The 21199-nt window shown below is 40.7% G+C and overlaps 2 protein-coding genes across 2 annotated transcripts; both read left to right on the top strand.

Annotated features, from left to right (window-relative positions):
- Positions 1–758: 758 nt before the first annotated feature.
- On the top strand, positions 759–9784 carry hnrnpm (heterogeneous nuclear ribonucleoprotein M). The gene is made up of 16 exons (XM_068591235.1): positions 759–1007; positions 1864–2057; positions 3632–3684; positions 4423–4430; positions 4640–4733; positions 4834–5142; positions 5440–5593; positions 5695–5744; positions 5830–5890; positions 6216–6344; positions 6686–6772; positions 7160–7228; positions 7323–7424; positions 7555–8138; positions 8238–8289; positions 9330–9784. The coding sequence occupies exons 1-16, from the start codon at positions 916–918 to the stop codon at positions 9491–9493; spliced, it is 2202 nt and encodes a 733-aa protein (XP_068447336.1). The 5' UTR covers positions 759–915; the 3' UTR covers positions 9494–9784.
- A 154-nt stretch (positions 9785–9938) lies between these two features.
- Positions 9939–19526, top strand: LOC137794465 (mitochondrial import inner membrane translocase subunit TIM44-like). The gene is made up of 13 exons (XM_068591234.1): positions 9939–10114; positions 10568–10672; positions 11481–11681; positions 11777–11857; positions 11965–12114; positions 12587–12723; positions 13181–13266; positions 14608–14700; positions 15066–15190; positions 15466–15516; positions 15685–15774; positions 16312–16422; positions 17947–19526. The coding sequence occupies exons 1-13, from the start codon at positions 9995–9997 to the stop codon at positions 18064–18066; spliced, it is 1470 nt and encodes a 489-aa protein (XP_068447335.1). The 5' UTR covers positions 9939–9994; the 3' UTR covers positions 18067–19526.
- The last annotated feature ends 1673 nt before the right edge of the window (positions 19527–21199 follow it).

Here is a 21199-nt window from a genome sequence, read left to right as displayed (position 1 = left end):
ATCCACCCAACATGATCGTCGCTGTTAAATAATCCTACTTTTTCTGAATTTTTGATCTGACGCTAACTGCGGCAGATAAGAGAGCGTTAAACCTCTGCTTTCGCAATGAGCATCAGTTATATAACCCTGTAATACAGAGAATGTAAAGCAAGTAATTACAATGGCGCTAAAGGTTCAGAATCAAAAGCCATTGCATGGTTTGAGGACTTGGGTTACGCAAGGCCTACTTGTGGAAATAGATGTGTAAGCAACCTAATTTTTTACCAGGTCATTGTTGTAGGGCATCCAAAAAGGCACTGTATTAAAATGAAAACCTTACTTTTTTGCTTGGACTTGTGAGCCGTTAAATCTGTATAATTCCTCAGCCGGATAAGGCCTAAAGACCATCTCTCCAGCACCATACATACTAAAAGTCACTGGGTCAAATTTGATCCCACATTGGATTTTTTATTTACCCAAATTAAAAAAATGGTGGTTTGACACAACAATTTCAAGTTTGACCTTTAAACTGTCACGAATTGTCGTAAAAGAAGACACAAATCAGTAAAATTGGACAGTTCCAACTGCGTGTTCCTAAAAAACTAATCCACACACACTCAATCAAAATTCACTTTTATTTTACACGAATTTGAATGTGTTTGTTTCTGCATTACGGGCACCGTTATTCTGAAAATCCCTATTGCCCCCTGAAGTACACCGGATGTAGATAATCCTCTCCCTGGTTTGAAAATTCCCAGCATTACGTTCTTCCTGGTTAACGCTCTCTCCGCCATTTTCCTTAGCTGGTGTCGCAGAGGTGGTTGGCGTAGTTATCAGTTTCATTACATTCAGTTTAAAAGGTGACTCGTGAATATTAACGAATATAGTCTTTGATAATCCGGTTTAATTTAGCAAGACACTAAACTGTGCGACAAGATGTCCACCGAGCAGGTCGAAAAGACTGACGTGACCGAACAAGCAGGCCAGCAGCAGGCGCCGCCGCCGCTGCAGCAACAGCAGCTACCGGGGTAGGTCCATTCATCAAGGGTCCTTTGTTGGAGTTCGCTAGCTAGCGAGCTACATCGTTAGCCGTGATAATCCAGATCTACGAAAAGGTCGAGAAAGACCAATCTTTCGAGAAAAAAATGTTCCCGTAGTTGCATCCATGTGAGACAATCTTTATAAAATTTGCAATTTGTTCTAAACTTAGTTGTAATGAGTTTGCATGCTGTTAGAAAGTGTGTTTAGGACCCGTCTAATTAACGAAACCATCCATTTTACGTAACTCTAAGTAACGTTAATATAACATTTGCTTACTTGGCTAGGGTTAATGTAAAACATGAGGACATTCCTCACATATTTGCTTGCAATTTGAAAAACCATGTCAAAGTAATGAAACGTTATTTTACGGGCCTACTAACGTCATGTGCAAAGAGCGGCCTTGCCATGCGGCTGACGTTCAATTGTCTCGATTATTGAGGCTCAGACATTGTAACTGTGTTTTTATTAGTAGTAGTAATCGTACTTTAACCACGTAATCTATATTTGTTTAAAAGGTACTCTAGTTGAAACGTGGTTTTTACTGTCGGGCTATAACCAAATCCTTTTAGGCCCACTATTGGGTTGAGTTAATGACGCTAACGGCCTCGTTCACTCGCGAGCAATGCGTGAGTGAAAGGTGTGGTGTATGTTATGTTTATGTATATATTTTTTAACGAATGTACCAGCAAATGTCTGCAGTTAGTTTATTTCTCATGTGTCCCCACTAGCTCCCTTTTTGGCTTTTAATTTACATGCCACGATTGAATCATCTTAATCAGCACCTTTCTGTGCTCACATATAGAAAAGTATGTTTACTCACTTTTTACTGATCTCTTTATACAGAGAAGTGAACGGGAAAGCCAAACATGAGCCCAATGCAAGCAGGAAGGAGAGGCCCCCCAAGAGAGGTGGAGCAGGAGGAGGAGGAGGACGTTATGAACCCTATGGAAACGTCAACAAAAGATACCGGGTTTTTGTCAGCAACATCCCATACGATGTCAAATGGCAAGCTCTCAAAGACCTAATGAAAGAAAAAGGTAAGGTGTTTGGTTCAGGAATTGAGTCAGTCAGTTTTGAACATGACAAAAACTTGCAGCATCCAGGGTCATTTTGTTTGACCATTGCAGCTTTGAAGGGCTCTTGGGGATTTGTGCAGAAACTTTAGTTGTACAATGTTGCTTGAGATCTCCTGGGAGTTATCTGGAACAAAGGTTTTGGACGAGGTCCGTCAAGTAAGGAGTTGCTGCAGACTTGTACAAGTGCAGTGAATCTGGATGAACATGAATGAACATTTATTCTCTATCAAGATTAGTAAAACCTATTGTGGTTTTTGTGAAGAGGGGTTTGTATGTGTTAAGCCGGTCCACTACTGTAAAAATCCAATGGCTTGGGATCAGAGTGGCATATTGAGACGCTTTCCCCCAAGAAATCCATGAAAAGCATACTTTACATTGCCATAAGACAATGAAGTGGCTCTCAGTTGCAACATGTGATTAACGTTTTAAACTGGAGCTCTAATGATTTATTAATAAAACTTTTGGAGCCCTGACAATGAAATCATTTGTGATGCAACAACTTTCAGCAGGGATTAGACTTAAATTCTCAAATGTACAATATGGATTTTACATGGTTATGGGGTAAAGCTTCATATATTGTATAAGTAATGCACTAAATTGGCATTTACTTGAAATGAAAGCATGTGTTAAGAAGGGTACATTCCTTTTTCAGAAGGAGTGCCTGGTATTCGTTTAATGACAACTGACTGTGCAGTTAAATTGCATTTTCTCTTTTAGGTGTGACCTTGACGAGCAAATGTTTTCTCAGCAGATCTCCATGTTGTGCCAAACACGGCTACGCGTTGGAGTTTTCTTTGGGGTACAGGTCTACAAAATGAAGCAACTTCTTATGCACTGTCCTTGTCTCTAAGAGGTTTGGTCACTGATGTCCATTTGTTGAACAGACGTGATCTGGAACGAATGCGTGGCTGTGGTCGACGCTGAATCAAAATTTGGATTTTGTGCGTCTATGGAACCGGTCCACTTTAAGAACATGTTTGCCAATAGAGAAGTTTCTATCCCCTATGGGTTTGCCTTTACGATTATGGTTAGTTTCTAGCCGTAGATTTCTCCTCAGGCTCAGTTGATGGGCGAATGTATTGTTGCATTGGCCTGATGTTTAAAATGGCGACATTTGACAAAGTATGCACAGGTTTGCAATGAAATGGACAGCGGCATCGCAAGGGTTTTGCCTACTTGAAATTATAGGGTCAATTATCGTCGGGTAGAAGGTGGTGTTCACGGCATTATATCCAAATGGGCAGGCTGATGGCCATTTCAACAGTTGTTGTCCTCAGTCTATTGCTTTTGGTGCTTCGGGAGAATTCCAACAAGGACAGGCTAAGAGGTCTTAATTTTTTTTGTAAAGACTCTCGCTTGCTTTTTGTAGACCTGTACCATATTGCGCTGCTGCTGAGGTGCTGGGGGAAGGCGCAGGACTGGCAGTCTGAGCTCACTGTCACCGGCCACCCTACTTGTGTGTCTGCTCTAAACCCCCATTGTTCTCTCGGCTTCTCTCCCCTTGGTGTGTGTCGTCTCTGGAATCTGATTTGTAGTGGGTGAGGTAACGTACGTGGAACACTTAATGGACGCAGAAGGCAAATCGAGGGTAAGTGCAAATACATACAAATAAAACATGAATAATCCTTGACAAACCTGTGTTTGTCAGCTTTGGTGTCTTTATTTTCATTGTTGGAAATTGTTCAGCTTCAGAAACCTGGTGGAGTGCGTGAGACGGTGACATGCTTGAGGCGTGTTTTATTTGGTGTTGTTTGTGACACTGACTTGATGTCATCCGAGGGTTGATGCTCTTATAAAAGGACTTCAGCTTTTTTTGTAGCCAATCCCGTGGGATTGCAGTATCTGAGTGACAAAGTCCCTTTGGTTGCTGGATTTGCTCCTCATGAACTAAAGGGGTCTAGTTTGCAAGAGGTTGTTACAAGGCTGGTAGCTGGTTGGTAACTAACTCATTCCGTAGAACAGCTTTACTGGAAACGTTACCGCCAATATCTTAGTAGTGGGGAATCCTATCTCACTGTGGATTTTCTGCCCTTTGGATGTTGGGGGAAAAATACTCTAATATTCACCAGACTTGCTTGCATTGTGCTAGTGACTGGGAAAAGATCCTAGAATAGTAATGTTATGTGGAAGCACAGAGTTGTGGCCAAGGCTGTAGGCTTTGTGATGTTGAAATTGTGATTATGCATGACATTGTCTATTTTTGCTTACCTTTTGTCAATTAAAATATCTCTTTCTTTTTTTTAATTGCCTTCACTCATTTTAATTGTTCTTTACTCCTTTTTGGTGCGGCTGGTTCTGGTGTCTCCTTTTGGCTCCGTCAATAAAGGGTTGTGCGTAAGTAATTTATCCAATTTAATATTTTCAGCTTTTGTTGTGCTAATGCCTTTCAAATAGACCAAATGGAAATGTTGCAATCCTGTTTAAGTTAACAAAGTGGAAATGCATGCACCACACTTGTCTGTTTTAAGAAATGTTATTTGGAGAGGGTACATTAAAATGTAAGAGTTTTATTGATTGATAGATATTCTGTATATTTCTGTTAGGGTTGTTGAGTTTAGGACTGAAGAGCTAATGAAGAAAGCAGTGGAGAAGGCCAACAAGCACAACCTCAATGGACGACCCCTAAAAGTGAAAGAGGTAAGTCACAGTACAGATGACAAGCTAAAACCAAGTGCAACAAAGAGATCAAAATGTCAGTTGAACATTTTCATGTTTTTTTAAATTTTTTTATTATTAGGACCCTGATGGTGCGATTGCTCAGAGAGAGATGAACAAGACTCAAGGTGGAGGACATCCAGGAGGCCATGGTGGAATGGGCGGTATGGGTGGAATGGATCGCATGGGCGGAATGGATCGCATGGGCGGAATGGGCGGTATGGATCGCATGGGCGGAATGGATCGCATGAACATGGAGCGAATGGGCCCTGGACCGAATGGCTCCATGGTCAACATTCCTCCGAGTCTGATGAACAACCCCAACATCCCCAATGAGATCATACATGGTCTCCAGGCTGGCAGGATTGGCAGCACTGTCTTTGTGGCTAATGTGAGTCTTCCAGAGGTGTCCTGTAGTTCTTTAAGTACACTAAAAACGTTTATGAAATTAAGTGGTATAAAAACATGGCCAGCAAATGCATTTCATTTTCTAATTTTAGCCAATTCATTGTAAGTTGTTTTTTTGTTGTTTTTTTTTGCAAAATATAGTTTATGCAGTAACTTGTACAGCTTTTAAATTAATCTTAAAATATGGTGAGAAACCTTTTGTTTGTTTTGACTGTTCCTTTTTTCAATGCCTGTGCAAAAACAAGTAATCATCTCCAAAAAATGTTCCTTGTGCCTGCAGCTTGACTACAAAGTTGGCTGGAAGAAGCTGAAAGAGGTATTCAGCATGGCGGGCCTTGTGGTGAGGGCTGACATTCTGGAGGACAAGGATGGGAAAAGCAGAGGCATGGGAACCGTAACATTTGATATGCCCATTGAAGCTGTCCAAGCTGTCTGTATCCTTTTTTGAAAACAATGTTGGATTGGGATCTCTTTGTACATGCATAGACTGTTATGTCAAAATCTCTCTGGTATGCTTTCCTTCATAATTTCACAGCAATGTTTAATGGACAGCTGTTATTCAACAGAGTCATGCATGTCAAACTGGTAAGTGCCTGAACATCACTGTACATTGGCTCGCATTATAAATGAAGTGCATGGATGGTCTGAATGTATTTGTCTGCTTTTACAGGATGAGAAATCCCTGCCGAAAGATTTTGGACCACCTGACAGAGCTGCCTCCGCTCTGCCCCGTAAGTATACATTATTAGTATTTAGGAAAAAACTTTATAACCACAGTATTGTTGCCAGTTGACTTTAGTTGCTTCAGATTGGTGCAGAAATGTACCTGTGATACTTAATTGCATTGGATACAGAGGAAAAACAAGCAGGTAGTGCCAGTGACTATCGGCCACTTAAATATATATATTTCCATATTGAACGAACATTTCACAGTGGTGCTTCAACTGCAGTTTTGATGCCAAATAATGGTGATACTGTGGATATTTAATGCAATGTATTTGTACAGGCACAATTTTTAGACAATGCCTTAATACTGAACCCCATTTCTCTTCCCAGGTGGCCTGAGTGGTATTGGTTTGGGCTTGGGACCTGGTGGTCAGCCCATTGATGCTACACAGATCAATAGAGGCGGAGGAGGTGGAGGTGGCGGTGGTGGAGGAGGAATGGGCAACATGGGCCCTGGAGGTAACTAGCTCCAGTGTTTTTGTTAAACCCTTGAGTAATGCATTTTTATTAAATTTGTTTGTTTTCAAGGTCATGAATGTGTTTTGATTTTGGAACTTAATATATTGTTTTATCTACATTAACCTATGTTCTCAAAAAATATAATTAGTATATACATTGGCTTTGGGTATAAAATTATTCTCCAAAATGTATTTATTGTAATTTAATTAATAGTAACAATGTAGATAAGATTAGTCTTGGAATTATTGGTTGAGGAATGTTTTTATTTTATTTTGGTCTCTTAAAATGCTGTACAAATTTGATGAGTGAAGTCTGTGGCTTATCGCTCTTCTCTCTTGCAGGAATGGATGGAATGGGCTTTGGTAACATGGGAGGTCGTATGGGAGGAGGAGATAGGAGCGGCGGAAGCAGCAGCGGTGGTGGAGGAGGTATGTACTTAAGATTTTCAAGTAGCTGGGCCTTAACTGTATTTGCCTTAACTGTTGCATTCACTGTTGAAGCAAACTCAATACTAATTCTTTTAACATTTCCCGATAGGGCACGTTATACTTGAAGTCCCTGAAATAATGTTAGTCTGAAACATTGGCGAGGAGTTTTAAACTCCATTGCCAACAGCATAACAGTGAACGGAGCCAAATGGAAAATGTATAAATCAGTAAATTCATATTTAAAGAACCTAGATTCTGCAAGAGTCTGTCAATTATTAGTTTATATGTCACTATGACTTCTAAACCTTTATGACGTACAATACCCAGCCCCTCCATATGTCTCTAGTTGTGTCTTCTGGTGTAAGATGTTCTTCTCCTCTGTTTAAGGAATGGACAACTTTGGAGGAATGAACAACATGGAACGTTTTGGTTCTTCTGGAATGGGCAGGATGAACGGTAAGGAGATGTGTTGAGCACCCCTAAAGCAGACATGGAACACTTTTGACATTTTGCTGGCTGTTTCTAATGGTTTCATCTCTTGCATTGTCAGAGATGGAGCGTGGGATTGGTGGTGCTTTTGAGAGGGAGTTTGGGCGAAATGAAATGGGAATGTCTCGCAATAATTTTGGTGACTCCTTTGAAAGAGGAATGGGTTAGTATCTTCAGGATTTTGCTTTACATTTCTCATAACTAATCTGATAAACCAGATTAGAGGCGATTCTCACTTGAGCTTTGACGGTTGATGAAACTTTTTTTTTCTTTTTGTTTACGCAATTTTAAAGGAAATTCCTTGGGTATGGACCGCATGAGCTCTGGAATGGACCGCCTAGGAGCCAACATGGAACGCATGGCAGGAATGGATCGGATGGGCATGGACAGGATGGACCGCGGGTCTGACCTGGAAAGGCTGGGTTCTGGTTTTGACCGGATGGGCGCGGGGATGGACCGACTGGGGCCCAGTATGGACAGGCTTGGACCCGGTCTGGACCGTATAAGCTCCAGCATGGACCGTCTCGGCCCAGCTGGGTTTGACCGCCTCGGTCCGTCTGGGTTGGATCGCATGGGATCTAACCTGGACTTTGGGTCCCCAATGGGTATGGATCGCATGGGCAACACCGGGATTGACCGAATGGCCGGCGGATTCGACCGCATCGCCTCCACTGGAGGCATTGACCGCTTCCCCTCCGGTGGCATCGACCGCATGAGCTCCGGCATGGAACGCATGGGGTCTGGAGGTGTTGGTGGTCAGTTTGATCGCACTGGTGAATTGGATCGTGGATTTGTTGGAAATTCCTTTGGAGGAGCCGGAGGGCCTGGAGCTGGAGGAAGCAATGTCAGGAAGGGATGCCAGATCTTTGTCAGAAACGTAAGTATTAATCTTTAGGGTAGTCAAGCTTATTTATTTTTTCCTTAACTTGTTCTGGCATATGATAGTAATTTATTTGAAATCTATTTTGTTTTCCAGCTGCCATTTGACTTCAACTGGAAGATGCTGAAGGATACCTTCAACACATGTGGTAAGAGTCATAGTTGGCATGTACTGGATAAAATCAATTGCAGGGTTCGTATAGTCATAAAAAAGTCATGAAATATTGAAATTCTAATTTCGAGGTCTGGAAAATAAATAAAATCCCAAAAGTCATAAAAATGTGTTGTATTGAAATGTGCATGATGTTCATTTATGCTGAGGTTGAAATAATGTAATGTTTTTTGTGTATATATATATATAAATAAATAAATATATATATATATATATATAAATAAATAAATAAATAAATAAATAAATAAATAAAAAGCAAGCAGGCAGGCATACGCTCTCATACTCTCAGAGTGAATTATTCGCATTGCGCGTGAACGCACTTTAACAAGTGCAATGCTGTCCGCTTCCCTGAGCTACTTACTGTAGCAACAGTAGCTTGGTTCATGAGCGGTCGGGATAATTCACTCTGCCAGGGAAGTGTAGCTTTAACAATGCTTGGCTACATATGGAGGAATACACATCATAGGTAACAACCGGCAAAAAAACAGGATGAGCCAAATGTAGGTTGTGTGGAGGCAAATCCTTCGACATTTCAAACATGGGGGAGGCAGCATTAACGAGCCATGCTAAAAGAAGCCGACATTGGTGCGTTGCTGCTAGCGAAGCTACAGCGACCCCTATCACCGGCCTTTTTGCCACAGTGGCCAGAGCAACTGCTACGCCGAGCGTGCTGCTTGCTTGGGCTAACAAGCAGGCGGCAATAACAGATGGCGCTGGAACAAAAAATAAAGTTCTTACTGCAGAGATAATGTGGGCACTGAAGGTTGCTAATTCACCTTTTTTTTAAAAAATCATCCGAAGATGCCAGTCTGCTTTTTTTGCCGGATGTTACCCGATAGCCAGATCGCGGCCCAATTTGTGTTTGGCGACACACAAAGATTTCACTAATTGTTTGATCATAGAAATTTGGTTTAAAGTCATGGAAATCATTGGTCAAAATGTGTAAGAACCCTGCAATTACTGTGTCGCTATTTTACATGAAGCTGACCTCTTACATTGGTGTCCGTCCTTCTGCAGGCATGGTGCAGTATGCTGATATCAAGATGGAGAATGGCAAGTCCAAGGGCTGTGGTGTGGTCCGCTTCGACACCCCTGAAACTGCTGAGCGTGTCTGCCGGACCATGAATGGCTATCGGCTGAATGGAAGAGAAATTGATGTTAGAATTGATAGACATGCATAAATTTTGTCTCTTTCATCTGACATTTAATTTAGTCCCTAAAAGTCTGAGTGCTCTGTATCATCTAAATTGCCCATAGGATATATACTTTATATTCATTTGGTTAGTAAGATATTTGTAACAGTGAAAATGTTATTTTAGTTGGTAATCTGTCACAGTGAAAGTGTGTTTTTAGTTGATTCTGTTTTACTTGTTTTTGTTTTAGAGACCAAATTTTAATTTTTGTTTCTGTCTTGCTTCACCTGTCATTGCCTTTTTGTTCTGTAAGGTGTTTTGATAAATAAACCTCAGTATTTGAAATGCTGCTTTTTTTCATGTTATTTTCTTGACTGTTAATGAACTTGACAGTTAACAGTGGAGATTATACATCTATATCCCTCTAGTTGTTGGGGTTCAGAATGATCACTTATTAACATGTGCAGAGAGTGTTACTTGCTCATGATAGGTAGACCGCGTGTTAAAGGAGGCCGGTGTGAGCGATATAGAGGTAAAGCGCACGCGAGGATGTTCGCTCTCTGTTGGACGCTCACGAGCCCCCCCTCCTGTAAAAATAAGGTAATCACCGGGGAGAAGGTCACAGGCATTACATTCAAGATGGCGACCCCCTTATGTCAGTGTTACCAGGTGAGCCTGAGACTAGGTGATGATGAAATATTGGCATTTAATAAGCACTTCAAGGCAAGCAGACAATTCAAACGTTGTTTTTGAACCAACAGTTTCTCCATCGGCTGGTCGTGTTGCACATTGTATTTCCTGAAGACGTTGGTTAGCTTAGCTAGCTGAGCTAAAGCTAGCTCTTTCAATATGTAAGCTAGATGTCCAGCCGGTGATTGAACTCAGAAGTGCACGGCGAATTATTTGTTCAAGTAAAATTTAATTTCTGCTATCAAGCTGCACATGCTGCCTTTCCACCATGCCTTATGACGATTAAAGTGTCTTTCAAACTACTTTTAGCGTGCTCACTTTATTATTTTCTTTCCGACACGTACAGCTTTCTCATAGTAACCGCCGACATAAGTTGCTGAGTGGTTCTCGAGTAGTCAAGTTTGAATGTGACTTCGTATCGTTTGTTTCCAGATATGTGTCAGAAAATGCTCCGGACGATTCCCTTCCTCATACCTGCTACTTCACAACAGACTTGTTGTCTTCAGCACACGTGGGGTCCTCACATGCTCTTCACAGGTACGAACAGCTAATATATTACAACATGTTGTTCTGTACTGTGTTCCTGTATTCTGAAGATGGAGAAGGCCTTCCTCAGTGGAAAGGATTCCTGGTGTTGCTGTTGAGCACAATCTAACCAAACAAATAACACTGCAATTCAAGCAGACTTGTTGTTGTTTTAGTAATTTTACTTAATGAATACACGCTTAACTGCCAATGTAGGGTACACTTAAGGAAAACAAACTGATGTAGTCTAGTACAGTCTAGTCATTTTTACCATCACAAGGTTCAGTCTTTGTTAAAGCTGTTTTTGGAGAGGTGTTAATTTAGTTTAAGGGGAGTTTTGGGAGATGAACTGCGCCGTTGTCGCACTATGCAGAGTGGTGTTTCTATTTATAAGCTTACCCTGGATGAAAATGGGCTGGACAAAATGATCAAAACTCCTGCCAGTGTATTTGGACAAAGTTCAACAGCACCCCAAACTATTGCCATAAAAATTACCATAAACTTGAAACAACACCTCTAACTGTACATCATAACTTTCATTCAATGTATTTATCATTTGCAAAGACTTTTTTTATACTCAAAAGGAAGCGTGCCTCTGCTGAAACATTAGTCTCGATCTACTAGTGTGCATATTTATCTTAATAATGTGCCCATGCTGTCTTTACTCGTTGTTATACTTCTTTCCTTCCTGAAGTTTATCAAGATGTCTTGATCATTAGGGCACACCTCCCCTGTCGGTCATACATTTACATTTAATTGAACTGCTTGAGACACGCTAGAAGTAAATTAATTCTACATGTTTCTTCTTCATACCAACTAGGTGCCTCAGTCACGTCTGCTGCAGGTCAGGTTTTTGTCAGGGGAGAGAAGCAGCAGAAAAGGTTTCCTGGGGGAATTACTGGACAACATTAAGCAGGAGCTAAACAAGAACAAAGACATGAAAGACAGCATCAAGAAGTTCCGGGAAGAGGCCCAAAAACTAGAGGACTCGGATGCATTAAAACAAGCTCGAAGGAAATATGTTAGTATTTGCCCACACATAGCATTATTCAATATTATTTTTATAATGAAAAGCAAGTGTTAAGGTTTGCCAATGTCCTGCTGTCTATTTTACAGAAAACTATAGAGTCTGAAACAGTGAAGACCTCAGACGTTCTCAAAAAGAAGTTGGGAAACCTCTCTGAGACAGTTAAAGAGGTAAATGTGAATGTCTCTCAATCAGATGCAGCCTTCCTTTCGATTGTCATATGATAGATACGATTTTCGAGTGGATCAATCCACCGTTACAATGTGTGTGTGGACAGGGGCTGGAGGAGGTCAGTCGCACAGAAATTGGGAAGAAAATCAGGGATGGAATGGAGGAAGCAGCCAAAACAGCGAAGACCTCAGCAGAGTCCGTCTCTAAAAGTGGAGAAATGTTGGGGAAGAGCGGTGCGTTCAGAGCAATTTCACAGGTAAGGAGTCACTGTGCACAGTGTGGTGCAGATCTATGTCCTGGTTTACCAGAAGTTCAACCGTATTCTTTATTTTATGTTTCTCTTGAATAAACTGAAGATAGTTGTACATTGATACATAATCATAAGCTCTTTAAGAAGGTTGGACTGAGAAGTGTCTCATTGCAAGATAAGTGGAATCTTGAGACAACAGAAAAAGATAAAACAAGTTGGAGCAATGCAAAAAGAGTGAACTAATCAATAATATTTCACCTAATTGTGTGCATACCTCTGTTGCAATGTTGGGGAAATATCTAGTCATCGTCAGTATATGTAAATGGCTCATTATTATGGATAAAGACAGGAAAATAACAATGTATTATTAAATAATATTGTGAAATTGATTAAGAATAAAGGAAACTCAGTCCTGAAAATGATATGCCTGGAACTTATTTATTGTTTTCTCATCTGCTCCCTGTTTATCTGTCTTCAGGGCATGGAGAGTGTGAAGCAAGAGATTGGTGATCTGGGTCACACCGGCCCTTATCGGGCGCCTGCCAGGCTCAGAAAGAGGAGCGAGTTCTCCTCGAAGGGGGCGGGGGATGACAGCAAGGTCTTCGAAGCCAACGAGTACGTGAGTGCTCTCTACTTTACCCTGACACTTGGAGGGCAACCCCTCTCATGTTCAGAGATGGCTGATACCACTTTAATGGTCTCATACAGTTTAATCATTACATAAAAAAAGAAAAGGAAAAAACAACAACTCAAGGCTGAAAAAATCTGCGCACTGAGAGTCACATCTGGTCAGGTACCAACCTACTAACATCTGGTCAAGTACTAACAGACTGCCCCACTTTATCTAAAGCAGTATTAAGAAAACATCATCGTTTTCAGAGATAAGCAAACCGTGACACTATCCCCAGTATTTAATGAGCATTCTGTTAATTGTTCTTGATGTAAATACTGCAGTGTTTTCCTTTATGGGTTAATATGGTTAAATGTGATCGTCAGCATGACCCAGCAAGTCAACAGGGACACCTGTTTCCCTTGGCCTGCTGTTTAAAGCATTCCTTTGTGTTTACTTCAGGGAAGCAATGGGTGTGGTGCTCCACAAAGACTCTAAATGGTACCAGCAGTGGAAGGACTTTAAAGACAACAATGTGGTCTTCAACCGTAAGGACTAACTGATCTCTTGTTCTTTCTGTCTGCATCCTTGTTTGTTTAAAGTCAGACTTTAACAAGTGCATCAGAAATTCTCTGTTGCATGTACAAGAAGTGATATGAAGTCCAAGCCTTCTTTGAATATGCTATTTTGTGTGGGAACAGACTAAAAGGAATGGCGAACGCCCCTATTTAATTGCTGAGCCTTTTGTGTGTGTATTTTAACAGTTTGTAAGAGTTTAGTGAAATGCACATCATTTTGATTGTCCTGCATGTAAGGCTGCTATTTCACACAGCTCTGGTGAGATAAATTAATCCACAGCAAACTTGTGCATGCACTAAAACGTGTGAAAGATATATTTGTGCTTGGGCCTGGAGGGGTTTGAAAACTTAACTAACCTTAAAGCTTATGAGCCTGAACTATTAAGCATCTACTGAAATTCACTGACCTTCAACAAAGGTCTTGCTATGGGGATTAGGTGGAGAGTGTGGTAAAACTGTAGATCACTGAGCTGTTTTAGTCAATATTGTACACATTAGTGAGGGAAACAACGATGATTTATAATAATGCTTGATCAGGTGAAAAAAATGATTACAGGTTACAGTTGGGATATTGAGCAGAGCCAACCGATTTGCCACAAGACCTTTTACTCTCCCTAAAACACTGTGAAAGACTGTGAACCGGAACATCACTTTTCAGTCATAGGATACATCTAAAGTTGATTTAAATCAATAAAATAAAGCTCTTATGGAATTGGTAATATGGGAATACTGAATATCTGTGCCTGTACAATATCTTACACAGCATAAAACCACCCAACTGCTACACAGCAGCTTTTTAGTGTCATCACACAGTATATGTTCAGTTTACAGACTTTTATTCAGTGCAGTGGAAGACTGTACTTTTTAGATGTAAAATGCAAAGAGGCATGAAGGGCTTGTTTTGCATCATCGCCCAACACTGCTAAATAAATGTGTGTGTGTGTGTGTGTGTGTGTGTGTGTGTGTGTGTGTGTGTGTGTGTGTGTGTGTGTGTGTGTGTGTGTGTGTGTGTGTGTTTATTCATCAGGACTTGTATTGAACTCGTACAATGCTTCATCAATCACCCGGCAGCGACACACACACAGCAGCCTGTGCTGAGCCTCAGTTTTTAGCCTTTTCATTCCTCTCATTATCCAACCACTTCATATTTTTGACAGGAACTATGATATCAGGTTTCTGTTGATGAATTTAATTTGACTGTGGAAGGATTTGCTGATCTGACAGAGAGGTTTCCTTCCATCCTCAATGTGTGTGTTTTTTGTGTGAATGAGATGGAACCCTTTAGGTTTCTGCTTCTTTCTTTCACTGCAGGGTTCTTTGAGATGAAGATGAAGTACGATGAGAGTGACAGCAGCCTTGTCAGAGCATCTCGCGCTGTCACCGACAGGATGACTGACCTCATAGGTGAGAGACCTCAGTTTGATGTCAAAGGTTGTGTGTATCTCAGGTATTTATTTTTTTTAATAATATATACATTATATTTTTCAGGTCAAAGATATAGGTAATTTTTTTTTTAATGTAAAGGCAGATTTAGTTTGCATCGTAACTGGATGACAAAATGGGATAGAGAATCCGGGAAAGAAAACAAAAGTTAATGGCACAGATTGTTCAGTCATAGTAAGACAGTTATGAACCCAGCAGTTGGTCAGTAGATAACAGCAACTTTCGTCACAAACATTTACACATCTGTACTGTTACTACGCAGTCTGTTGCACAGCTTATTATCTGTTTTCTTATTGCCAGTGTGTCCTATCCTCATGTGTGTGTAGGTGGGCTGTTTTCTAAGACAGAGATGTCGGAAGTACTAACAGAGATTTTGAAGGCGGACCCGTCCTTTGACAAAGATTACTTCCTTAAGCAGTGTGAACGAGACATCATCCCCAATATACTGGAGGTACTTTTGGAGTGCAAACAAGTCATGTCTGTGTCATGCAATCATTTAATTCATTTAAGAATGGTAGAACAAATGCCCGATGATGTTCATGACAAGACAAATTTTATTTTAAGTCACATTAATTGTATTACAGTACATTTCTTGTTTGTTTTTTTGTGACAGTGTTGATGTAGAATTTAACAAAATTTTGACCTTTGTTGTCAGGTCTTGATTTACCCTTTCAGATGTGCCCAGGACGTTTTTTTTAAGATGTCGTTTGCTCTTTCTCCATGCAGGCGATGATCCGAGGGGAGCTGGAGGTGTTGAAGGACTGGTGTTATGAAGCGGTACGGCTTTTCTCTCACTCACACACAGATATCAAAGGCTTCTTTTGTAAAGATAGGATATGTAAAGGCAGCTGTTAGACTGCCCTCAGAGCACACTGGGGTACATAATGGGGCACATAATGGGGCAGGCATGATATTATCTTCTTTTTCTCCTTATTGGGTGTGTAGACATACAGCCAGCTGGCACACCCAATTCAGCAAGCCAAGGCCATGGGACTTCATTTCGACTCCAAGATCCTGGACATTGACAATATTGATGTAAGTTTTTCCAGACTACACTACACATGATTAATAATTAAGCCTTGAGTATTGATGCTCCATGACACTACCAGGTTTCACTGAATTATGAAGTATGTCACTAGTTTTCAGTTAAAACACCTGTTTGATGAGTAAGCATTTTTTTATTTAATTATAATTGCTGGTTGGAATGTTTTACAAAACACATTAAAGTATCAAAAAAAGGGGAAATGGGTTGAAGTGTAACACTAACAGGCAGCCATTCAACAGCCTTTTTAATGATTTGAGTTGGAGAACTTGTGGTTGAAGTCTATACGGGATCTGCAGGGTCGTGCATAATCAAAGTATGCAACCAGTCAGACAAATGTCGGTGTTTTCTAACATCTTGCTCAAAAAAAATGCTGAGACTGTGTTTCAATCCTTGCAGAAATATTGTCTCACCATAACTTGTTTGTTGTTAAATATCTCTCGAGCCATGATAAACCTTCTAATACTTTAATGGTATCTAAAAATCTGGTTTGTTGGTTCAGTGAAGTGTGTATTTGTTCTTTTCTCCAGTTGGCCATGGGGAAGATGATGGACCAGGGTCCAGTGCTGATTATCACCTTCCAGGCTCAGTTAGTCATGGTGATCCGAAACGCCAAAGGAGAGGTAGTGGAGGGAGACCCTGTAAGTTACACACACACAAACAAAAATGCACACGCAGACGCACAAACACCGTAGTAAGTAAAGAGCATTTAAAAGACACCAAATGTAAATTGTATTAATTTTGTGGCATGTAAAGAAAATACATTTAAACTTGTCACAATAAGAAAAGCACAGGTGCATTCAATAACATTGATGATAGGTGCATTCCACGTAGGGGAGGCCGGGGTCCTTAGGCATCATGGAGTTCACTGGAGTAGCTTACTGGGAATGTTATCATGTTCACCTCTGGTTTAATAGAACAAGTCCAAACTTCTGCTGTGAAAAACGTCCATACAAAGCTTTAGTTGGCATTTTTTCATAATCATACATTTGCTAGACTTTTTTTTAAACGACAGACCAAGAACATTTTATGGGACAATTAAGCAACTTTTATTTGGGCTTGACATTTATTTTGACCCACGACTCACACTAAATGGTTGTAAATCAGCCATATTGTCTGCTTAGGGCTCCTCAGGGACCCCTGTGATTGGTAAAGAGGTCAAGGTATCCACTTAGTACCATGTAGTTGGATTCCGTCCAGTGTTCAGATTTAAAGACTACTGCAAGGGAATTAATGGTGGATGTACTGTTTAATCAGCTGGATCCAAATGTCTGGACATCAGGTGACAGACTCTGCCCTTATGGACTACAGTATTAAATGTCTCCTACACTCAACTTCTCAGTGTTACCCATCTGGTCAGAGACCCTTCAAATCGTTTTCCACTTTCTAACTTTCTGGTATGTCTTGGTATTGACGACATCCAGCTATGTGATAAATAATGTGATGAAATATTAGTAGATTTGCTACTTCACAAACGCAGGTATCGAAACACAGGTGCTCTTTGGATCCAAAGACATATGAGACCAAAACAGAGAAAAATTCCTCTGCGCAGCTTAAGTTCCAATGCTCTGCTGAAGTTGGATACCGACTAAGAGGAGGAAGATAATTAGGAGTGTCTGCTCTCTAGTTATGTTTTCTATTTTAATAAGGATATATTTCTGTTATACATTTTCCACAGGATTTTTCTGCAAATTTCTAATACCATTGATTATTAATGCTAGACTTGCTAACCTCAAAGATAGTGAAGCCATGCTAGAATTGACCTAATTATACACATTGCTACCTGCTTGACTGCACCCGCATCAGTTATCCAGCGCTGCCCGGGCGGTAATTACCTGGCAGCTGACACCAGCCTCCTATATGTGCGCTGGTAATATATAATTTACTTTATCTGTAGAAGACTGACTGAAACATGTAAGGGACAAACATATTCATAAGGACCTTTTCACAGTATGCCCTGATTATTATTATTTTGTCTATGACTTGATCACAAAGCTGTTTTTTTTTTGTCATGGTTTACATAAGGCTAACATAATCACACAATGTCTTGTATATTTGATTTGTTTCAAACCACATTAGAAATGTGTTTGTCTTTAGTGTTCTACAAGGCTGGAGAATAATCAAACAGCTAAGAATAAGTGTACCATCTGTTTTTCTCCCTCCAGGAAAAAGTGCTGAGGATGATGTACGTGTGGGCTCTGTGTCGAGACCAGGAGGAGCTAAACCCACACGCTGCCTGGAGACTACTTGACATCTCCGCCTCGAGCACCGAACAGATCCTCTAACTCTTTGATATGCACAGATGACTCTGAGAGAGCGTACTGTACCTGAGCTGGCTGTGAAGGAGGGCGGAAGAGGGACATGGAGATGAAGGACAGGCGAGTGGGTCACGGAAAAACAAAAACAGTGTAGTGTCGCTAAATGCTGCTCACACTTGCTCACACTAGGGGGCAGTAGATTACCAACAACTCTTTCACCATGTTTTTCTGTTTATTATTTAAACAGCTCAACTGTGAACATTTCAGGGATGCACAAAGTTAGTGAACTGGGGTTCAGCTATTTAATTATGAATGTGAGAAAAGTAAATAAGGATTCAAGGGAGGGGATTTGTAACTGAGCCCCGGAACTTCAAGTTGATGTCTGAATGTCAAAACTCTCAGGCTCCTGCTCTCTTTCTCTGAGGCGTTGTTTTCTTAGTGGTTGGTGATGAGTTGTGGGCAATCAGTGCTTTCCTTTTCCTTCTTTGTATAATAGTGGTCCACTGTAATTGGTAAAATGTGATTCTATATTTATTATGAAAAATAAAGATGATCCCTGTGTTTTACACTCGCAAACATTTGTATACCTTCTACCTTGCAAATGGTTAAGTTCTCTCCTGATCTAGAGGATATTACATGATTCCTTCTAGGACAGTTGCTAATTATTACTTTTTTAAATTAAATCCTCATATGGGATTTCAGTGTGAGCTATATTTCCTTTGGGAATCATGCTGCCTCTGTCTCTGTATTTCCAGACCGGAGCTCAAGCACTCATTTACTTCGAATGAAGTTACACATAGAAATGAACATGGCCAGTTTGACGGCTTCCTTGGTCCGGGGAGTAGCACCGTCAACTTTCACTTCTGACATTAACACTGTGTGCTGTCACACCGTTCAGATCAAATGCTTTGACATTCTGTGTTGTGATAGGTTATACATCATTGCTCCATGTGTTCAATGTGCCATATCTTTGTCCTACACACCAAAATCCTGTGGCCTACAAACGGCAACCCTAACCTCTCTTTCAAAGGCTATATGTCACCCATTTCCCCAAATCTCACCAATAATTTCTCCGCCTTGTAAAATCACAAGTCCTAATGGGTTTAGAGGTCACCTCTGCAAACTGTCTTTGAACATCCTCTACTGGCTGTGTGACCACAAATATTTAACTGAAAGATTATTCAAGTTAATATCAGTATTGGCAAGTATTTAGAGTCATGTCATGGAAAATTACATGTCTTATCTACGGTAAAGACTTAATAGTGTTGTTTTTGTGTTGGTTACCCGACGGTTTACTTTTGATTTGTTACAGACAATAGTTTATATAAAGCCCGAGAATGTAGATTGCAAACAAAGCTGAATAACATTGAAACATTGTCTCTTCACAACAAGAAAATATGGATCAGATTGTTCTTTTCTGCATATTGCCTGTTCCATGTTGTAAGATGTCACCACCTCAATTAAAATGTCTGAACTTTTTTTGTCCACTTATTTTGTTCTGCTTTATAACGCTACGATCTGAGATGCTTTTGGGTTCAGGGTGCAGACGTGGGCGCGATATCTCTAAGGTGGCTGTTCATCATCCAGCAGCCGTCAGACATCTCAGTACTGATGGTGAGATGCAAAGCAGCATGCAGCTCACACGTGGAAGGATTGATTACAGCAGCCTTGGATGAGAATGTAGGTATATTTTATGTTGTGTATGCCTGCATGTGTGTCTGTACATGTCGCTCCACTGTTCCAGGGCTGTCCTAGATGATTGATACGCTGGGCTGCTGAGTTGCGCTGAGGTTGCAGCTCCCCAATGTAGCATTCATCGCTCAGGATGCACCCCCCAGCATATATATCGCTCTCGCTCTTTCTCAAGGCATGCAGAGGAGCCACCCTGGAGAATTCACTACTGAGCAATGTGGTCAGTCGGCTGGATTCTTTCAGACAGCCACTGACCAAGAGACGACCCAACACACATTTGCACCACAGCCGGAGTTAACTTTAGACTGATTTCAGATTCAGATTCAACTTTATTCTCATTGCACAAGTACTGTGACAACAAAATGTAGTTTGCATCTATCCAGAGTGCAAAAGATCAGCTTGTACTCAATATTTAGTCACCTTTGGTTGTTTGTTGTGGGTGCTTTATTCCCCCTAGGGTGCAGTTTCCAACTGGAGCTGTTTTTACATTTATTCAAGTTGCATTCAAAAACTTTCAACTGAGATAGAAGAAGCTTTTGTATGTGTTGCACTTTGAGATGCTTAAGCTGCAAGACCCAAATGTAACTAAACCTGGATACTTTAAAATAATAAGTTGTGCATTATTTTACCTTTTAAAAGCTTGCTGCTTTAATACTCAAGTCGTGTTCCTGTAGTGTTCCTGAGACATGTAAATCCCTCAACGAGAACATGTTTCAAGTTCCCAAATAAATATTATGTCATTAGACAAAAAGTGCTGATGCTAGGAATTTAGAGAATCAATCTTTACTGCAAAGATATGGATTGGAAAATAGTTGGTAGTAATGTAAACTAATCCTCATGAGATCAAATATGCAAACAAACAAAACGTGCCTGCTCCTATAAACTACCAATATAAAAATAATGTCCAGATTTGACAAAACCAATTTGAATGCGTAACTTCAATACTGGATGCAATTGTAAACGTGTAGACCTAAAACTAACCCCAGAAATAACTTATGCTTATGGAGGATTACCTCATCTTACTTAATAATGTAAGATTAGTACATTCACTCACACACATGCTTGTTCAGACTATGCTTAAATGCTGACTGCACACACTGCAAGGAAACACACATGTACACATAGTTCCCAGTTTTGTGAAGTGAACTCGACTCACTGTCTGAAGAGCAAAGAAGGTAACAGCAATGCAGCTGGTCAACCAGGGTCTATGTGCCTTTCCCCACACGCATACACACACGCACAAGTGGTGCTCGGTCAAGTCCCAAAGAAGTAGAGCAGAAGTGTCGCATAGACTCCCACACTTGACGGGTGAGTGCTGACATCACGCCGTGGCCTCGGATCCAAGTTGGCAGCTGCAGCCGGACTAACAAGCTGAGTGACAACTGCTCAAGAAGGAAGAAAAGTCACAAGTCATAAAACAGCGTGAGGCCAAATATCATCGACTGTACGAGCTATTAAAGCGTTGCCA

Source organism: Clinocottus analis, unplaced genomic scaffold, assembly GCF_023055335.1.
Source record: "Clinocottus analis isolate CAN_PGR_092001 unplaced genomic scaffold, fCliAna1.0.p SCAF_25, whole genome shotgun sequence".
Lineage (NCBI taxonomy): Eukaryota > Metazoa > Chordata > Actinopteri > Perciformes > Cottidae > Clinocottus > Clinocottus analis.
This window is presented reverse-complemented; position numbering and strand designations above follow the sequence as displayed.

What these genes read in the sequence shown, in the direction of transcription:
- LOC137794465 (XM_068591234.1), top strand. Translation starts at nt 9,995, where the DNA reads ATGTTCGCTCTCTGTTGGACGCTCACGAGCCCCCCCTCCTGTAAAAAT. An exon ending in CAGGATGACTGACCTCATAG is followed by an intron (nt 14,701 to 15,065) that starts GTGAGAGACCTC and finishes ATGTGTGTGTAG; the next exon opens with GTGGGCTGTTTTCTAAGACA. An exon ending in TCATCCCCAATATACTGGAG is followed by an intron (nt 15,191 to 15,465) that starts GTACTTTTGGAG and finishes TTCTCCATGCAG; the next exon opens with GCGATGATCCGAGGGGAGCT.
- hnrnpm (XM_068591235.1), top strand. Translation starts at nt 916, where the DNA reads ATGTCCACCGAGCAGGTCGAAAAGACTGACGTGACCGAACAAGCAGGC. An exon ending in CAGCAGCGGTGGTGGAGGAG is followed by an intron (nt 6,773 to 7,159) that starts GTATGTACTTAA and finishes CCTCTGTTTAAG; the next exon opens with GAATGGACAACTTTGGAGGA. An exon ending in TGGAATGGGCAGGATGAACG is followed by an intron (nt 7,229 to 7,322) that starts GTAAGGAGATGT and finishes TTGCATTGTCAG; the next exon opens with AGATGGAGCGTGGGATTGGT.